The 18834-nt window shown below is 39.4% G+C and overlaps 2 protein-coding genes and 1 non-coding gene across 3 annotated transcripts; 2 read left to right on the forward strand and 1 right to left on the reverse strand.

Moving 5' to 3' along the window:
* The first annotated feature begins 154 nt into the window (after positions 1-154).
* LOC140795331 (UDP-galactose transporter 1-like) lies at positions 155-6929 on the forward strand. The gene is made up of 5 exons (XM_073147831.1): positions 155-578; positions 3608-3857; positions 3967-4174; positions 6138-6369; positions 6446-6929. Exons 1-5 carry the CDS (start codon positions 468-470, stop codon positions 6668-6670), a joined length of 1026 nt encoding a protein of 341 aa, XP_073003932.1. The 5' UTR covers positions 155-467; the 3' UTR covers positions 6671-6929.
* Positions 6930-7756: 827 nt separating this feature from the next.
* Positions 7757-7829, reverse strand: TRNAR-UCU (transfer RNA arginine (anticodon UCU)). The gene has a single exon. It is a non-coding gene; the product is annotated as a tRNA-Arg (tRNA).
* A 265-nt stretch (positions 7830-8094) lies between these two features.
* Positions 8095-8955, forward strand: LOC140794685 (ferredoxin-like). The gene has a single exon (XM_073146815.1). It carries the CDS (start codon positions 8197-8199, stop codon positions 8644-8646), a length of 450 nt encoding a protein of 149 aa, XP_073002916.1. The 5' UTR covers positions 8095-8196; the 3' UTR covers positions 8647-8955.
* The last annotated feature ends 9879 nt before the right edge of the window (positions 8956-18834 follow it).

Raw genomic sequence — 18834 nt, forward strand, 5'->3', positions numbered from 1 at the left:
TGACCCATTAGGCTCCGATCACATCAATACAAGAATAGTTTAAACTATAATATGCTCTCTTCTACTAGTTCTAAAAATTAGCATAAATATACTAGGATTGAACTTATTCCGGTCTCTTGCACTGTAATTACTAATTATTTTCTCTCAGGCTTTCGTTGAAAATAAAAGCAAAAGATTGCATAAATACTTGAATAGAGACACACACCCGCACCAGCTACAGCCTTGGCCACTACCTCCTCCTTCCCTCACGTCTCTCCCTCCCACCCCTCTCTAATACAAGAGAGGAGAGAGAGGAGAAAGGATGGAAGCGTTTCAATTCCTAGGAAATTAATACCAAGATCTGCGTCTGGGTTAAGATCTCACGGGGTTTACATAAATCCCTCTACTCGACGGTTTCGATCGCCATTGTCTTCTTACCCTACTTGGCGTTGGGTGGAACTGGGAGTTTGTTTTCCGCCTATCGGGAGATGGAGGAGAGTCGGGCATCGAGTTGGGGGATGGTTCGTTCGATCCTCGCGATACTGCAGTGGTGGGCGTTCAACGTCAGCGTCATCATCATGAACAAGTGGATCTTCCAGGTATGATGTTAGAGTTGTAAACATTTCGTCAAAGGGGTAGGCAAATTTTCACCTTTTTCTTTTCTTTTGGAAATCCTACGGGCATTTTGTTGCTGGTAAATAAATCGGAATTAGTGCTAACAGAAAATTACAATCTTGGGTCTAGCAGAATCCGATATTAGTCTGATTCGTGCTTAGCTGAAACTTAATGTTATCCTTTTGGATTCGCTGACATGTGTATAGCTTCACTCTTTTAGATATTGTTGGAAGAGTAGATTATTTGCAAGGATATTTGTTTATATAAAGCATAAGCGTGTTAAGTTTTGTTGGAAATCCTTTTATTACTATGATTTTAGCATTGGGAGTGTGCTGTACATTTAGTATGGCATCAAGGTTCTAAGCATGGCCTTCTATATATTTCCTCTTTCTTAATGATGACATTCAAAACTCTCTTCAGAAATGTATGGATGAATTTAGTAACTGGGTTATCTATGAAGTTCCTATATTCTCTTGGCTCGGTTTGATTTACGGTTAAGGAAAAATCTAGAATAGCTATTTCAATTTCTTACTCTTAAATGTACCTCTAATCTAGAGTAGGGAAACAACGTGGAGTAGGGAAACAACGTGTTTAGTTGTAAATTAGAATACTAGTGCAATAATTATCTTTGGTGTGACATAAAACTAAGAAAAAAAGTATAAATAAGAAGTGAAAATTGACTCAAGTACCTTATTTGATATGTAAATTTAAATGAAAATGTTCTTATTTTTTGTAAGTATGCAATGCATACTTAAATAAGAAATAAGATATGTAGATAGTAGGAGAGAGAAGATAGGTGAGAAAATTGAGCCAGAACTTTTGATTTGTGGAATGAGATAGGTGAGTGGTAAGAAAGAGGAAAGAGGATTTTTGACATGTGAAATGACTTTAGTCAAATCAAGGTAGATAATTTGAGGTTTGGTCACAAATCTAGAGTAGTATTTCTTAATCTAAAATAGGAAATTTCCTAATCAGGAACCAGACAAGTGCTTATAGTGGACAAAGGGTGAAATCCACACCAAATTGTCTTATCAAAATTAGAGAAAGGGGAATCTAGAACCTTTTGAACTAACAAAAGATGCATGCTTTAGATAGTGAAGATGAGTTAGTGAAAAGCCATGATGAATTTTAAGATTCATTGAGAAAGGAAATATATTAAATGAATGTTCTTGAAAATTCTTGTACCTATGACCATTTTTCTATTTATTAATCAGGATATCTACTTATGTATCTCCCAGCCCACATCTACATATTTATGTTATTATCTTGAGTCATTATCTCCCTATCTGACAATTTAAGAGAGCTATTTCATTTCTTATGGATCTTTCAAAATAATTGAACTTTGCTTGATTGTATATTTCATCGCAAATATCTGATTTGTAGTATCATTTCCTATATGGTCCCTTTATCAGTGCCTTGAAGTGTGATTGTATACATTGATTAAAAGGAATAACTGGTGTTTAAAACATGAAAAATTGACTAGAATGTTCCTATTCTTGTGTAGGGATAGGTGGTGTCACACCATTCCCTTGTGTGGTGTGTTGATAGAAATTAACCATCCGACCTAATGTTCCTATTCAAAAGATGAACATATCCGGAAATAACTAAGTTTTTGACAATATGCACAATCATTTGGTGTTCTAGTAAGGCATGCCACTTCCATCCAACTGTCATCAGTTTACGCTTGGAAACAATCTTTCTGGAAATGAAGATAATATTACGTACATCTTCCCTCCTCAGACCTCATGTAGGCAGAGCCTCATTCACTAGGGCACCCTTTTATTCTGTTAGAGATGAGTGAAATCCCTATCTTTAGAGTTTTCATTTTACTCACTGATCTAGGTTAATAGGAGAGATGCACACTGGATGCATTAGTAGTGTAGGCTGCGACAAATAAGTTGGTCTTGCTAGAGTTAAACTGGCCATGTGAATCTTAATGTGCCTTTGTCTAGCTTGAATTTCCATTTGGGTGGGAATTTGGCACTATAGTATAGTTTCTATAGCTGACACTATGTTTATTTGAAAAAGGCTTGAATGATGACTATGATGTTCACCCCTCTTGGATTGAGAAGAAATTTACATGTAAAATTAATGATGAATAGTAAAATATCATTCGATTATTTGTTAAGTACCATTTGCAGAGAATGTTGGACTAGTGAATGATGGGATGTCATCATAGAACAATAATTTGAGCATTTTATTTGCTTCTTTTATCTTTACTCTAATTTTATGCGGTGATACGATGCCTATGCATTTGTTGCTAATTGGCTCATGTCCTATTCTCGTGACTTGTGCAAGTTGAGTAAGTTTGTCTGCTTCTCATCAAAACTAATTGAAGCTTTAGGTTTATAAATGGCTTCATTGAATTAAAGGGCATTCTAATGCACAAGGCTCTCATTTATCTGAGTTCTAGATTGGGAAGATGTACAACTTTACCTCATTTTTTAGGAGACTGTCACCAAACGCTTGATATCATGATATCTTGGATGCAAGGGGCTAGACATGCCTTGATGCCATCAATGGCTTTATTGGATTCAAAATGATAAGTATGTTATCTTATATTGCTAACATATTATGAATGAGCTATTGTATTATTGTTGAGGAAATACTTGTTCATACTCTTCAAATATTATATGATCTTTTGCATTTTACATTATTGAACATATTGAAGATCTTTTTACAAAAAGAAATGGAAATAAGTCATGATAAAATTAGGAAGCAGCCTAATAGGACATAAGGTGTTTTAGCATCTCGGTTGTAGGGTTGTAAAATAATGAAAAGCATAATCTTGATAATTTTTTGTGTTTAACAGATAGTCAATAAAGTGGTCTATATAATTTTTGTTCATTTTTCATAATAATGTTCATACCTTTACCTGTCCAGATAGGCCATGACTAGCATAATGGTTCATACTTTATCAGATAGAATATAGTTGGACAGATATATTTCTTCGTTACAATGATGCAACTTTATGTACATATGCTTGATAGTCATAGTGGATATTTAAATGCAGAAACTGGATTTCAAGTTTCCGCTGACAGTATCATGCGTCCACTTCATGTGCTCTGCTGTTGGAGCTTACATTGCCATCAGATTGCTTAAGATTAAACCTTTAATTGAAGTTGATCCTGAAGACCATTGGAGAAGGATTTTTCCTATGTCATTTGTGTTCTGCATCAACATTGTGTTGGGAAATGTGAGCTTGCGTTACATTCCAGTCTCTTTCATGCAAACAATAAAATCATTCACTCCTGCAACAACAGGTTGGTAAACATCTGTATCAATGTGCAATCTTATTGTTGTTAGATTCTCTATAAGTTTTGGATTTGCATTTGATGTACAGTACATTCTGATGTCTTCTTTCCAAAACAGTTGTCCTGCAGTGGTTAGTCTGGAGGAAATATTTTGAATGGCGCATATGGACTTCTCTGATACCCATTGTTGGGGGAATACTTCTAACATCAATGACAGAACTTAGCTTCAATGTATTTGGATTTTGTGCTGCCTTATTTGGCTGTCTAGCTACATCTACAAAGACTATTCTTGCAGAGTCCCTTCTTCATGGATTTAAATTTGACAGGTACAGTATCTTCTACTGTTATGGTGATTGATGATTGCATTTGAATTATTAGATATTAAAAGCTACTTTGCAATATCTTTTCTCATCTTATTGTCATCATTGCTATCATTGCCATTGTAATCATGGACCGCAATTAATATCATACTTGAATCTAGCAGTAAAGTAGATTATACAGAAAATTGGTTTACTATGTATATCATGTTTCCATTTCCCATTTGAAGGTTCCTTTTGTTCTTTTTCCTTTTTTCTTTTTGAAGGAAAGGTCACTCAGGACCCAGTTTCATTGAAACATAACAGTAAAACAACCCTGTTTTTCCAAACACCAACATCACACTGGGACATTCCTTACTAAAAGGTGTCCCATCAACGAACAAAAACTAAAACTAGATCAAACCACAAAAAATAGCAGAATCAACATCCGGACCACCAATGGGCACTACTATCCGGAAAACCCACAAAGTTTACCACCTACAATATGACAACCCAGATGGATCAGCACAAACTTGTTACAACATCATGAACACAAAATGCCATATGTTTGACCCAAAACATCATCCAGACACAACCAAAGGATAGAAGTCCGTCAATCATCATCCAGAATCACCAAGCCGCCTTCCTGCAGCAGCTTTCATGCTTTGCTCCTGATCTCTTTTCCTTGAGTACCTGCCCAGGATAGAAATATGGCTTAATGAGTATTTAGATTTATCATGAAACATTCTTCTATTTATCTCAAGACAAATAGCACAAAATAACCCCGCACACTAACTATACCACAATTTCCTGCTCTTCTGCTTCACAACATGGGATTTCAATTAAAACAGGTCAGTGACAAACTGTGCTTACTGCTACACTCAAAAACTTTCTTTGTCCACTGTCAAATATGCTGCACATACCCACACTTCAAAAAGAAATTGTCTAACAGATTCCTCCCTGCCACAAAATACACAACCTTCATTACCAGACCACCCTCTTCTAGACATGTTATCTTTGGTTAGGATGCAATTATTACGTGCCAACCAAAGAAAAACTTTGATCTTTAAAGGAGCTTTTATCTTCCAAAAATCAGGCAACACCTGAGGGCTTCTCCCTATTATTAAGGAACTTATAGAGTGATATCCCTGTGAAGATTCCACCATCTCCACTTGGCCTTATCCTTCTCCGACACATCCTGTCCCACAGCTCACATAATTCACCAGATTTGAAGGTTCTTGTTGCCACTTACTTTCTCAAGTATCATACTCTAGGTAGCTGCTAAAATATTTCCCTTCTTGTCTTCTAATTTGGAAATCGGTTACTGTGCTCACGTTTCAAATTTGTTACTCTTAAGGTGAATATATGTTCTCGTAACACCCTCAGCACCTAAGCTCTGGTAAACACAGCATAAAATGTCGATGGATTAACTATGTGGTATGCATTTTGTGTAAGACTGTGATATTGACTGAGGCAGTATTTGACTTGCTTTACATATGGTTTCCATGTGAGGACTTTTAGTGCTTTAAGTTAGAAATCCTGAAATGGGATACCAACATTTAGCTGTACCATAACAATTCAATCTTAGTAAATTTTGTTGAAAACTCTAAGAGTAGAAATCAACAGAGAAATCTCATGTTTATGATCTAGTGTTCATATGTAGAGAAAGAAAAACAATTTTTTCCTGTGGTTTTATAAATTAGTCTTCTTAAATTCAGAGAAACTTTAATTTCAGAAAAGTGGGCATAAAATATTCTTTTATTTGGAACGGGGATGAGAATATACAATCTTGTGAGGTATTTTCTAATTTATCATTGGAATAAAAACATAGTGCCTCTTCTGTTGCATTTATCCATAAATTGGAGAGTCTACAGCAGTTACTACGAGATGGTTGAGTATGGAACTATTAAGATTGCCTCATGTAAATGAATTAGATTAAAGCTACTGGGCCTTCTTTTGGTATGTTTATGTAATTTGTGCTTCTGTTTTGTAGTATTAACACAGTATACTACATGGCACCCTTTGCAACCATGATACTTGCAGTACCAGCTGTTTTACTTGAAGGGCAGGGAGTCATCAATTGGTTCTACACACATGAATCCATCTTTCCATCGCTGTTCATCATTTTCAGCTCAGGAGTATTGGCTTTTTGTCTCAACTTCTCCATCTTCTATGTCATACACTCAACCACTGCTGTAACCTTCAATGTCGCGGGAAACCTCAAAGTGAGTTCAGCTAATCATTTATTTCATGATTCCATTTACGTGCTTACAGGATGATATATAAACATATCTGTCACAGGTCGCAGTTGCAGTGCTGGTCTCATGGCTTATCTTTCGAAATCCAATTTCCTATATGAATGCTTTCGGCTGTGCTGTGACTCTGCTGGGCTGCACTTTCTATGGATATGTTAGGCACATGATATCCCAGCAACCTGCTGTCCCCGGAACAGCTAGAACTCCAAGCACTCCCCAGGGTAGAATGGAGATGATCCCTCTTGTAAGCAATAAACAGGGAACTATTTAGTGACGCAAAGATACTTATTTGCAGAAAATCTTGCTACCTAAAAGTAGCTCTATCTTCCAGAAGTTGAATCCCCTAGGTGATCAGTTATCGCAGGCATATTATATGATATTTTCGTACACCTTGGGCTGCTGCATGTATCAAAGGGCTTCCTGAATTAAACAATCTGCTATGTAATTGTTATGCTTCATCCAGAATCATGGGTTGTATGGCTATTGTTACTGTGGTTATATATTGTGAAATTTCAGCTTACTTGTCACTACATCACTAATCTTCTTTTGTCTGTTATCTTGGATAAAATAGATATTGAGTGACATGCAGATTAAGCCTATGATATATAAAATTAAAAGATCAATGCATATTATTTTGAACCCTTCTTTCCTACCGTAGAGTTAATTGTTTATCAAATTGTTTGATGAAGATTTAACAGTTAAGATGTTTAAAGTTATAATAGAAATATAAAAATTTTAAAAAATATTACCAATTCAGTAGGTAATTATTATTTTTTAAATATATTACTTACACATTATTTTTTGATAATTATAGTGTCTAAATATTTTATCAAGTAAAAGATATATATATATATATATTCTTAATTGAGAGTAATGTATATATATCATAATAAGGGTATTGATGTCCTTTTATAATTAACATGATGAAAATTTAATTAAATTTTATCTCTTTGATTATTTTTATTATTTATATATATCTCTCATTAGTTTAAAATTGATTTAAATTAAATTTAATAACAGGTATAGATAGAGAATCATATTTAAATTAAAGTTTATCTCTAAAGAATCATATTTAAATTAAAGTTTATCTCTAAAGAATCAAATTTAAATTATTAATATTAAATGATATCTCATATAATTAAGGTATAATCATATCTTAGAGAGAAATCTTAACGAAAGAAAAGAACGTTAGTAACAGATATCAAAACTAGCTATTATAGCCATTATATTAAGATTATAAATTTTAAACGGGTACTAAAGTATTTGCTTATTATTATTCATCGGCTTGATAATAATGTCCTAAAATATTTAAAAATCTATTAAAAAATAAACTAAATTATTATAATTGGAGAGACAGCACGCCCGGTGGGACTCGAACCCACAATCGCTTGATTAGAAGTCAAGCGCCTTATCCATTAGGCCACGGGCGCTTATTCGTAGATGGTTGATCAAATATATTCTACTAAAATATTTAAAAATATATTAAAAAATAAAGAAAAAGAGAAAAGGGTGCACATCGAGACCACACTCCTAAGAGCCCATCTCCACTGACCACGTCTCCCTTCGCCAATCCACCGCCATCCATTCACCCAATGACTCTCCTATCACAAAGATAACGCACCCACCACTAAACCCCTTCCACGTGTCAACCCACACACCACCACAATCCCCTCCTCTTATCCTCTCATGCAACCTCTATACCTCCTCTCTATCACTCCCCATCACTCCCCCTCCCGCCTCCTCTCTCCCTCCCAAACCCAAACACTAGCACTCTCCTCTCCTCTCCTCTTCATCACCATGGCGGCCGCAGCTACCACAACCCTATCCCTAACTACCACCTTCTCCCACCGCCGCCACGCCGCCCCATCGGCGGCGTCGTCCCTCCGCGCCGCCCTCCCCCGCGCCAGCAGCCTCTTCGGCCTCTCCACCGGGCGGGGCCGCGTGCTCGCCATGGCGGCGTACAACGTGAAGCTGATCACCCCGGAGGGCGAGGTGGAGTTCCAGTGCCCCGACGACGTCTACATCCTTGACCAGGCCGAGGAGGAGGGGATCAGCTTACCCTACTCGTGTCGCGCCGGCTCCTGCTCCTCCTGCGCCGGCAAAGTGGTCACCGGCGAGGTCGACCAGTCCGACGCCAGCTTCCTCGACGACGACCAGCTCGAGGCGGGCTTCGTCCTCACGTGCGCCGCGTACCCCACGTCCGACGTCGTCATCGAGACCCACAAGGAGGAGGCCCTCACCAGCTAAAGATGGAGATAACTGATTAATTATTAATTACTTTTACGAGCTTTGGTTGGTTAATAAGTTTTTGCAAGTCGTGGTCGCACGTATTTTGGTGGCAGTCTTTCTTCTTTTGAGTTGTGAGTGTCTAGATTTGTTGTCGTAGTTGGGAGTTAGGGATGAGTACGTATGATTGCTGCAATGATGAGATGAGATGAGCTAATACTACTGCTACTACTCTACATATGTATTACTACTTGTCACTATTGCATCAATTTATTTGGAGATTTGTGTTATAATTTTAAAAACAAGAACCCAAAATTTGGTTCGCCCTGATGATTTGTTTCTTTTTCTTTTCTCTGTGCTTAATATCTCTCTCAAATCCGGATCAGATCTGTGAAATTGTAGTGAAATACGCCGAAGATATTGTTTTACACCTCCTAGTTTTCAAAGATCCCAACCTCATTTAGTCTGTAAGTTAGACAAGTCACTTTTAATTATGAGCTGAAACAAATTAATTTTAAGAAATTTTAGTGACCTATTTATCCAATCCAATGCTGATTTTCTCCTTTTAGGAAATTTTTAGCAACGGGTTGTATAATGAGAGTAGGGAAGAGAAAATTGAATCAAATATATATATATATATATATATGTATGTATGTATGTATGTATGCATGTATGTATGTATGTATATAATAGTACTCCTAAGGTAACTATAAAATTTTAATACAACATTCAAGATAATATTTATTCCAAGGTACATGACTCCAAGAATCACACACTACTCTAAGAGATGATATTTACTAGGGCCTTTGATTTACTTTAGAGACTCAACCATTCACTCCAAAACTTAGTCGTCTAAGATTTATATCAATTCATCACTAGAAAACACATAGCTTGACTCACCAGCTTCCTACAAGCTTCTTGATGTTCAAGCCATAAGTTGCTCAAATTATCATCAAAGTCTTTAAAGTTCAGTGTGTCATTCATCTTTCATGTCTTGCATTTGGATGTTATGCTCTCTACCTCCTCTTCTCTCGTGCCATCCTGGTATAAGATTTTCCATGAGAAGATAATAAATAATCACATCGATAAATAAGAAAGATAACCTGTTACGAACTGGCTTGATTTGATTCGTAACGATTCTGAACTAGTTTAAGAATGTGACTTTCGAAGGGGATTCTAATTGATCTAGTCAATGGATCTAGCTAAATTTTGGATGTTGTCGCCCTTGAAGAGGGCTTTCCAATGAATCTAAGATCACAGGGTTTGGATGGCTAGATCTTGAGATATCGACTGAATAGTGACCGAAGGTCGGATAAACCCTAGCTTGTTAGCCTTTCAATGACTAGATAGGTGCTAGAATAATTTCTTTTAAGTAAAGAGGGAGAAGTTACTGCAGAAGAGAGGGATTATGAGTTAGAGGAAGTCGACTAAAGACATAGGCGGTGGAAGGAAGGAGGTGGGAGAGGGCGCCAATAGCTAGAGCAAAAAGGAGAGAGATAAGGGCAACAATGCCGTTGCAATTACAAATTAACTATAATTAGGGTTTTCTCAACATATTTATAGAGGATCACCCCTGGGACCTAAAAACTAAGTTAAAACACTAACAAATCAACAATTTTTGCCACGGTGTGTTCGAATGCGCCCGATCACGTTTGAATGCACAAATACTGTTCTCTATCGTTGTGAACGTGTGCAGATGTTTGAACAATTGCATTCGAACAGGCCTAAGGTCGTTCGAACGCATAAATCACATTCTCTGTTTTTGTGAACATGTGCAGGCGTTCGCATGGACCGTTCGAATGCGGTCTTGGCGCCCCTCGGTAAAAATTGTTTATTTCTTCAAGTAAAAATCAAACTAGATAAATAGGATCATCACAATGAACCCAGTGTCGTGAGTAGAGTCAATATGATTGAGTAGTATCACTCCACCATGCTTTCGTTCACCTTGCCCTTAAGGTGTCAGATCTAGATAGCGATTCATGAAGTCGAATTCGAGCATCCAAGTCGCCTCTTCCACTGTGTGTCCGCACCACTCCACCAAAATCTCGGTCATCTACTCGTCCTGGACTCGAGTGTGTCATCTGGCTAGGATCCAAACTGGAATAGGGATACTTGATTCAGCTTCTGATTCGTCTAGATCAGCCTTTATTGGCTCGAGTGGAACAACTCCAATCGGTTCGGCATGGGGCTCCTTAAGGCTTGAGACATGAAAAACTAGATGTATTCATGCCTCCTTAGGTAAGTCTCGATGGTACACCATGGGTCCAATCCTCTCGGTCACCTAATAAGGTCCATAGAATTTTGGAGCCAACTTTTGATTAAGGATGGATATAACCAAGCTTTGTCGATATGGTTGGAGCTTGATGTAGACCCAATCCCCAATTGAGAAGGACCTCTCTTGGTGCCGCTAGTTATAAACTTGCTTTATTTAGTTCTAGGCAGTCGCTAGTGGATCTTGAGTCTCCTTAATACCTCATCACGATCTTGCAAAACTGCATCCACCTCAGTTTGGTCGGCTCGGGCCAATGGCAGGTATGTGTGCAAGGTCGGAGGCAGTTGACCATAGACAGCCTCGAACAGAGTCATGCCAATGGCCAAGTGGAAGGCCGTGTTGTAGGACCATTCTACCCATGGCAAACAAGACAGCCACTACCGCGGTCGTTCGCCGATAAAGCACCACAAGTATTGGTCTAAGCATTGGTTCAGCACCTCAGAATGGTCGTCCGTTTGAGGGTGATAAGCTGAACTCATATGGAAGGTAGTCCCTTGGAGAGCAAATAATTCCTGCCAAAATTAACTCACAAATATAGAATCATGAAATGAAATAATCGACTTTGGCATACCATGCATCTTGGCCACGTCATGCACATAAACCTCTGCAACCTTCTTCGCCGTGTAGGGATGCGCCAAGGCTAAAAAATGTGCATAGTTGCTGAGGCAATCCACCACCACTATGATCACCGAATGACCTCTGGCCTTAGGTAGACTGTTAATGAAGTCTATGGCGACGTCCTCCCAAATCTTCATTGGAATTAAAAGAAGTTGTAGCAAGCTAGTGGGTTTAGTCGATTTCGTCTTCGCTCTTTGACACACCTCGTAAGCCTTGACGTAGGCTTGTACATCCTTCTTCATTCCAGCCCATGTGCAACTCTGGCTCAACTGTTTATTGGTGCGCAACACCCCCTCATGTCTAGCCATAGGGGTGTCATGAAAGTGGTGCACCAACTCCATGTGCAAGCGGCGATTAGCTAGAATAATTACCTTGCCTTGGTCCACTAAGAGTCCGTCCTTCACCACAACTCTTTGCATATAGCTAGGATCTACAGAAGGTCGTCCCATAATCTCATGGTGTCCAAATCCTTCTTGTAGGCCTCTCGTAGCTGCCAACTCAGCTAGATTCGGTCCCTTTTTTGTACATCAACTTGTAGTCGTATCCAAGTAGCTTGGACGCCCATCTTTGTTGGGCTTGTGTGTGGATGCACTGCCCAAAGAAGTATGGCAAACTCTTTTAATTAGTGCGGATCGTGAAGCGACACTCGTTGAGATAAGGCCTCCACTTAGTAATTGCATGGATGATGGCGAGCATCTCCCTTTATAAGTAGAGTAGCTGTGAACATTCTGAAAGAGCCTTGCTCATGTAAGCCACGGGTCTATCTTCTTGCAACAAAATAGCCCCAATGCCGACTTCGGACCCGTCGCACTCAATTGTGAACAGTTTGGTGAAATCTGCTAAAACAAGGACCGAGGCTGAGATCATCGCCTTCTTCATGGCTTCAAATGCTTCCCTTGCTTTGTCCGTCCATGTGAATGCACCCTTCTATAGCAAGGTCATGAGAGGAGTTGCAACCTCGCCATAGTTCGCCACAAAATGATGGTAGTAGCTGGTTAAGCTAAGGAAGCCGCGTAGCTCCATGGTATTCTTAGGCAGCGGCCATTCCACCATGTTTTAGATCTTCTTAGGGTCAACTTCCACACCATCTTTAGATATGATGTGGCCTAGGTAGTCGACCCATCGCTGCCCCATGAACACTTGGAGTCTTTGGCCTTCAACTGGTATTGTCGTAATAAGCCAAGTATCTTTTGAAGATGTCACAATTGCTCCTCCCATGTGTGGCTGTATACCAATATGTCATTAAAGAATATCAGCACATATTGCCTCAAATAAGGCCTAAAGATATCATTCATTAAGTTTTGAAAAGTGGTGAGAGCATTGGTAGGACTAAAAGATATGACGAGGAACTTGTAGTGCCCATCATGAGTTCTAAATGCCGTCTTGTGCACATCAAACAATTCTACTCTGATTTGATAGTACCTTGCCCTCAAATCTATCTTTGAGAAATAGCATGCACCCGCCAATTCATCTAGCAACTCTTTGATCACCGGTATAGGATACCAGTCTTTGACAGTGATGGAATTGAGAACTCGATAGTCCATACAAAACCGCCACGATCCATCCTTCTTCTGCACGAGCAAGACTAGTGAAGAATAGACGCTTCGACTTGATCTTATCACCTTGTTGGACAACATCTCTTGGACCGTCTTCATTATAGCCTCCTTTTGAATAAAAGGATAACGGTATAGCCTAACATTTGCTAGACCCACCCCTGGTATAATCTTGATACGATGATCTTGCGTCATAGGTGGAGCCAATTCATATAGCTGTTGGAATACACCTTCAAATTCGTACAAAATAGTATTTAAGTCAGCGGGTAAGTGTGTTGGATCGTCCTTTGGCTTCCTTGCTTAATGCGGCTAGTAGCTGAATCAGTTGGCCTTCATGACTAAACTCCATCGCCATGGTGGTGAAGTTGAAGGTGACCGGTCCAAGATCCCTAAGCCATTGTACCCTAAGCACCAAGTCGACATGGTGCCATCACCAATAACCACATCGAAGCCATTGGAAGGCTCCGATTCTAATCCCAAACACCTCACCATCCAAGAATCCACAAAATTGTGGGTGCTTCCTAAATCAATAAGAATTAGGACTTTATTCTTCTTGATCATATCTTTGACCCAAAGAGTTTTCGGAGTCGACTCGTCGGCAAAAGAATGAAGGGAGAGCTCGGCTTGGACATCAAGCAAGTTGTCCTCTTCGGTCTGGCCACCTTCCTCCTCTTGCTGCACCTCAAGATCTTCAATGGGATCATCCTCGATCATCTCCTCCATGAGCATAATGGCAGTGAGTTGTTTGGAGCATTTGTGACCTGATACGAAGCGCTCGTCACAATAAAAGCATAGGCCCTTCGAGCGTCGTTCTTCGATCTCCGCTAGTGTGAGGCGTCGACCCATCATTTGTTGCTGTCCTCTATAGTCAGGGGCTGTCTGTGGTGGGGGTGGCCAATTGGGGTTTGGCTGAATCTACCCCAAACATGCCACTCCTGAGACCAACGGTCTAGGGTTGGAGCACGGGTCGCTAGTGCTCCACGCTTGACGATGTGTGGCCTTTAACTCCCTTATCTTCTCTTCTATCATTTGAGCAACTAAGAAAGCTTCCAACAAGGTAGTAAGACGAGTCGCCTTGAATTCTGCTTGGGTATCTCGACGAAGCTCGAAGACGAAGGTGCTTTTAAGAGCAAATTTTGACCATCTATGGACTCGATTGCTAATTCTTTCAAACTCCTCTTGGTAGGCTATTACAGAGGTCTTTTGGGTTGGTTTCGTCAAGATGGCTTGGAAGTCTTCATAGTCGGAGGGTCTGAAACGCACATAAAGTGCATCAAAGTATTCCTCCCAAGTGATGAAGGTGCGTGCGTGATGTGCTGCTTGAGGTGGAATGAGGCCAGAAGCATCTTTTGGTGGTCAGGTGTCCCTTGATAGGTGAAGAATTGTTCTACCCTATTGATCCAATCCAATGGGTCGCTTCAGGGTTGTAGCATTTGATCATGTCCGTTCTCGCATCCTTGTTGAAGTGGCTCATGTTGCTGGGCCCTTGGTTGATATAGGGGTTCCTCCCACTCCTTCTAAGGTTCCTCCTTTAGGTATGGAGCCATGGGAGCCCTCGAGTGCAAGAGTGGTAAATCGGCGCGACGCCCTTGCGGTTCGTCGCGTTGCTGCCATAGTACCGCCAAGATCGGTCCTTGCTGGACCCGATCTTGTGGTAAGGGATGATCCTCTTATCTTCGATAATGATCATGAGGTGGAGGTCGATGATCTGGTTGGATAGCAACAGGTGGTGGAGCCACAGAAGCCGTAGCCCTAGCTAGATCTTCCCCATTATTTCTAGGCAGGATGCCGCCTTGATTAACTTCCCCACTATTGATATGCTTAGGGGGGACGCCTTTGAAGATTTTGGTTCATGTCCACTAAGGTTGCCTTCTTCTCTAACATTGTTTGTGCCACGAACACCATGGTTCATGAGAGATCGAAAAGGCCTTCTGTTCGACCTCGCGAACTCTTTGGGGATGGCAATCTTGACGGAGCCAAGTGGTCCGTCTCCAAGCCTTGGTCGCTTGTTTTCTTTGCTGCCTTCAATCTTGTTCTAGCCATGATTATCCGAGGATTGTTGACTCTAATAGCAGTTGTTACGAATCAGCTTGATCCGATCTGTAATGGTTTTGGACCGGTTTAAGGACGTGATGTTCGAATGGGGTTTCAATTGATCTAGCCATTGGATCTTGCTGAATTTTAAATATGTTGTCTCCCTTGAAGAGAATATTCCAAAAAATTAAAAATCGCAGGGTTTGGATGGCTAGATCTTGAGATATCAGCCAAACAATGACCGAAGGTCGGATGAACCCTAGCTTGTTAGTGCTTTAATGGCTAGATAGGTGCTAGGATAATTTTTTCTGAGTGAAGGGGGAGAAGTTACTACAAAAGAGGGGGATTAGGAGTTAGAGGAAGCCGACCAAGGACTTTGATGGTAGAAGAAAGGAGGTGGGAGAGGGCGTCAATGGCTAGAGCAAGAAGGAGGGAGATAAGGGCAATAATGTCATTCCAATTACAGATTAACTCCAATTAGGGTTTTCTTAAAATATTTATAGAGGCTCATCCCTGGGACCTAACAATTAAGTTAAAACCCTAACAAACTAACAATTTTTACCACGGTGCGTTTGAACATGCCCGATCACGTTCGAACGCACAAATACTATTTTCTGTTGTTGCGAATGTGTGCAGGCATTCGAATGGTCATGTTCGAACCGGCCCGAGGTCGTTCAAACGCACAAATCACATTCTCTATTTTTGTGAACACGTGTAGGCGTTCACATGGCTCTTTCGAATGCGGTCTTTGCATTCGAATGCCCCCGATAAAAAATCTTTTATTTCTTCAAGCAAAAATTAAACTAGATAAATAGGTTCATCCTAATGAACCCAATGTCGCGAGTGGAGCCAATATGACTGAGTTGTATCATAGCCATGCTTATCAAATACACTTATAAAAGAAGTAAGTACTCAAATACAAATTATTTCCGATCATTCTCTCACATAGGATAAATAGAGTACTTTTATCATAACTATGACAATTCTAATATGTGTTAGACATTTTGATTACTTGTTGACTAATCACTGCAGTTTCATGTCGACTATTTCTTGTTTAATAAACCCTACTTTATAGGGTGTAGATTAGCATTTGAATTGTTCTTCCTTAATTTTAGCCATGATATAGGTCACGTAAATTGTGGATGCAGTTTGTGATTTCTATATTGTAAAAGCTATATAAGAGCCCTAGTTGTGTTATTAATAAGATAGTTTTGACTGCTTTTAAATTACTATCTTCCACAATAGACATTTAGAGCTATCCAATAGTGGTATCAGAGCTCCAAGATGGGGCTTGATCTTGAGTGAAAAGAGAAGAAATCTGTAGATTTCAAAAAGCAAGAGAAAGCGAGAAAAGAGAGATGATGGCATCGAGTTCAAAAGGAGGATTTGTGCAACCTGCCATACCAAAGTTTGATGGACATTACAACCATTGGGCCATGCTAATGGAAAACCTCTTGAAATCAAAGGAGTATTGGTCACTGATCGAAGATGGAGTCACGATGGTGGAGCTGCATTGACTGATGCTTAGAGAAAGGCAATTGACGATCAAAAGCTCAAAGACCTCAAAGTAAAAACTACCTCTTCCAAGCTATTGATTGTACAACCATGGAGACAATTCTTAATCAAGACACATCCAAGAATACTTGGGATTCCATGAAGCAAAAATTTCAAGGCACAACTTGAGTTAACCGTGCCCAATTACAAGCTTTGAGAAGAGAGTATGAAGTATTACATATGAAGGAAGGCGAGAAAGTGAATTACTTTTCAAGAACTCTAGCAATTGCTAACAAGATCAAAACACATAGGGAGAAGATAGAGCAGGTGACGATCATAGAGAAGATTTTGAGGTCCATGACCTCGAAGTTTGATTATGTGGTATGTTCTATCGAAGAATGCAACGACTTGGAAACTCTAACAATATATGAGCTTCAAAATAGTCTCCTAGTGCACGAGCAGCGAATGAATGGGACATGAAAATGAAGAGCAAGCTCTTAAGACCAGTCATAAAGAGAATGTTGGTTTTAGAGATCGAGGAAGAGGTGTAACTCGAGGAAGAGAAAGTGGAAGATGAAGAGGAAGAGGCCGACAACAATTCAACAAAGAAACTATAGAATGTCACAATTGCCAAAAACTAGGGCACTTCCAATATGAGTGCCCTGTTAGAATATTAAGCTAGTCCATTTGACTAGTCAATTAGATTAATTGGCTAGTATAGAATTCAAGAAAAATGCTTTGGTTTTGAGGTGACTCTTAGTGTTTTCTATACCTTTAAATAATAGTAATCTTTGGATTCTCTAGATGATAGAAATCAAAGCTTTATATATAATAACTAAGAGTCATATAGTATATCTAAGAGTCATGTAAACCACTATATATATATGTGGTCTTATCTTGTGGAAGGATATGAAGAAAAGTTTAAAATTTTTTATCTACTTCATCTTGTATTAAGAGAACAATCTTCTTTACTTGAGATTACAATCACCCTCTCCTAACAAAGTGGTATCAAAGCTAGCTTTCCTTTCAATACAATGGCTTCCAATAGCTTGTTGCAACCCCAACTTCCTCACTTCACCGGAAAGAATTTCAACCAATGGAGTATCCAAATGAATATTCTCTATGGATCCTAAGATCTATGGGATATCGTAGAGAAAGGCTATGTTGAGCCAGAGAACGTGACAACACTCACCCCACAACAACTCAATGAGTTAAAGGAGACTCGCAAGAAGGACAAGAAGACATTATTCTTTATTTATCAAGCGGTGGACGAGGCAATCTTTGAACGAATATCCACCGTGTCGACGGCGAAAGAAGCGTGAGATATACTCAATGTGTCCTACAAAGGAGAGGAGGAGGTGAAGATGGTGCGGCTTCAAATTCTTCGAGCCGAATTTGACACGCTTCACATGAGGACTCTGAAGTAGTTGAAGACTACTTCAATCGGGTAATCTCTATTATTAATCAATTGAGGACTAATGGTGAGAAAATTTTAGACCAAAGAGTAGTTGAAAAAATTCTTAGAAGTTTAACTAAAAAGTATGAGCATATTGTTGTTGCTATTGAAGAATCTAAAGATTTATCTACTATCTCCATTGAAAGTTTATTGGGATCACTCCAATCCCATGAACATCGCATGAATCAATTTGATTCCCCTTCCTTAGAGTAAGCCTTTCAATCTCAAATTTCATTGAGAGGAGGTTCTAGAGGGAAAGGAGGACGGCATTTTAGCTATGGGAGAGGTAGAAACAATGGAGGAAGAGGCCAAGAAAATGAAAATGATAATACATTCTCATCTACTTCAACTAGAGGTAGAGGTAGAGGATGAGGACGATATGCAAACGTCCAATGTCATCATTGTGGCAAATATGGCCACATAAAAAGAATGTGTAGAAAAAGAATTACCGAGGAGGAAAATAAAGATGCGAACTATGCTCAAGAAAATGATCAAAAGAAGGATGATGGTTCTCTCTTTCTTGTTTGTAATGTACAAAAAGATGTTATTAATGATATTTGGTACGTTGATAGTGGTTGTAGTAACCGCATGACAGGGAACAAATGTGCTTTTGTCACTTTGGATGAATCTATCCAAAGTGAGGTTCGCATTGGCGATAACAACAAGCTACCAGTCAAAGGGAGTGGTGACATTCTTGTCAAAACAAAGAAAGGTGTCAAATGCATTACTAATGTCTTCTATGTTTCAGATCTTAAGCAAAATCTTTTGAGTGTTGGAGAACT

Source organism: Typha latifolia, chromosome 9, assembly GCF_019914945.1.
Source record: "Typha latifolia isolate L0001 chromosome 9, TyphaL0001v2, whole genome shotgun sequence".
In the NCBI taxonomy this organism is placed as follows: domain Eukaryota; kingdom Viridiplantae; phylum Streptophyta; class Magnoliopsida; order Poales; family Typhaceae; genus Typha; species Typha latifolia.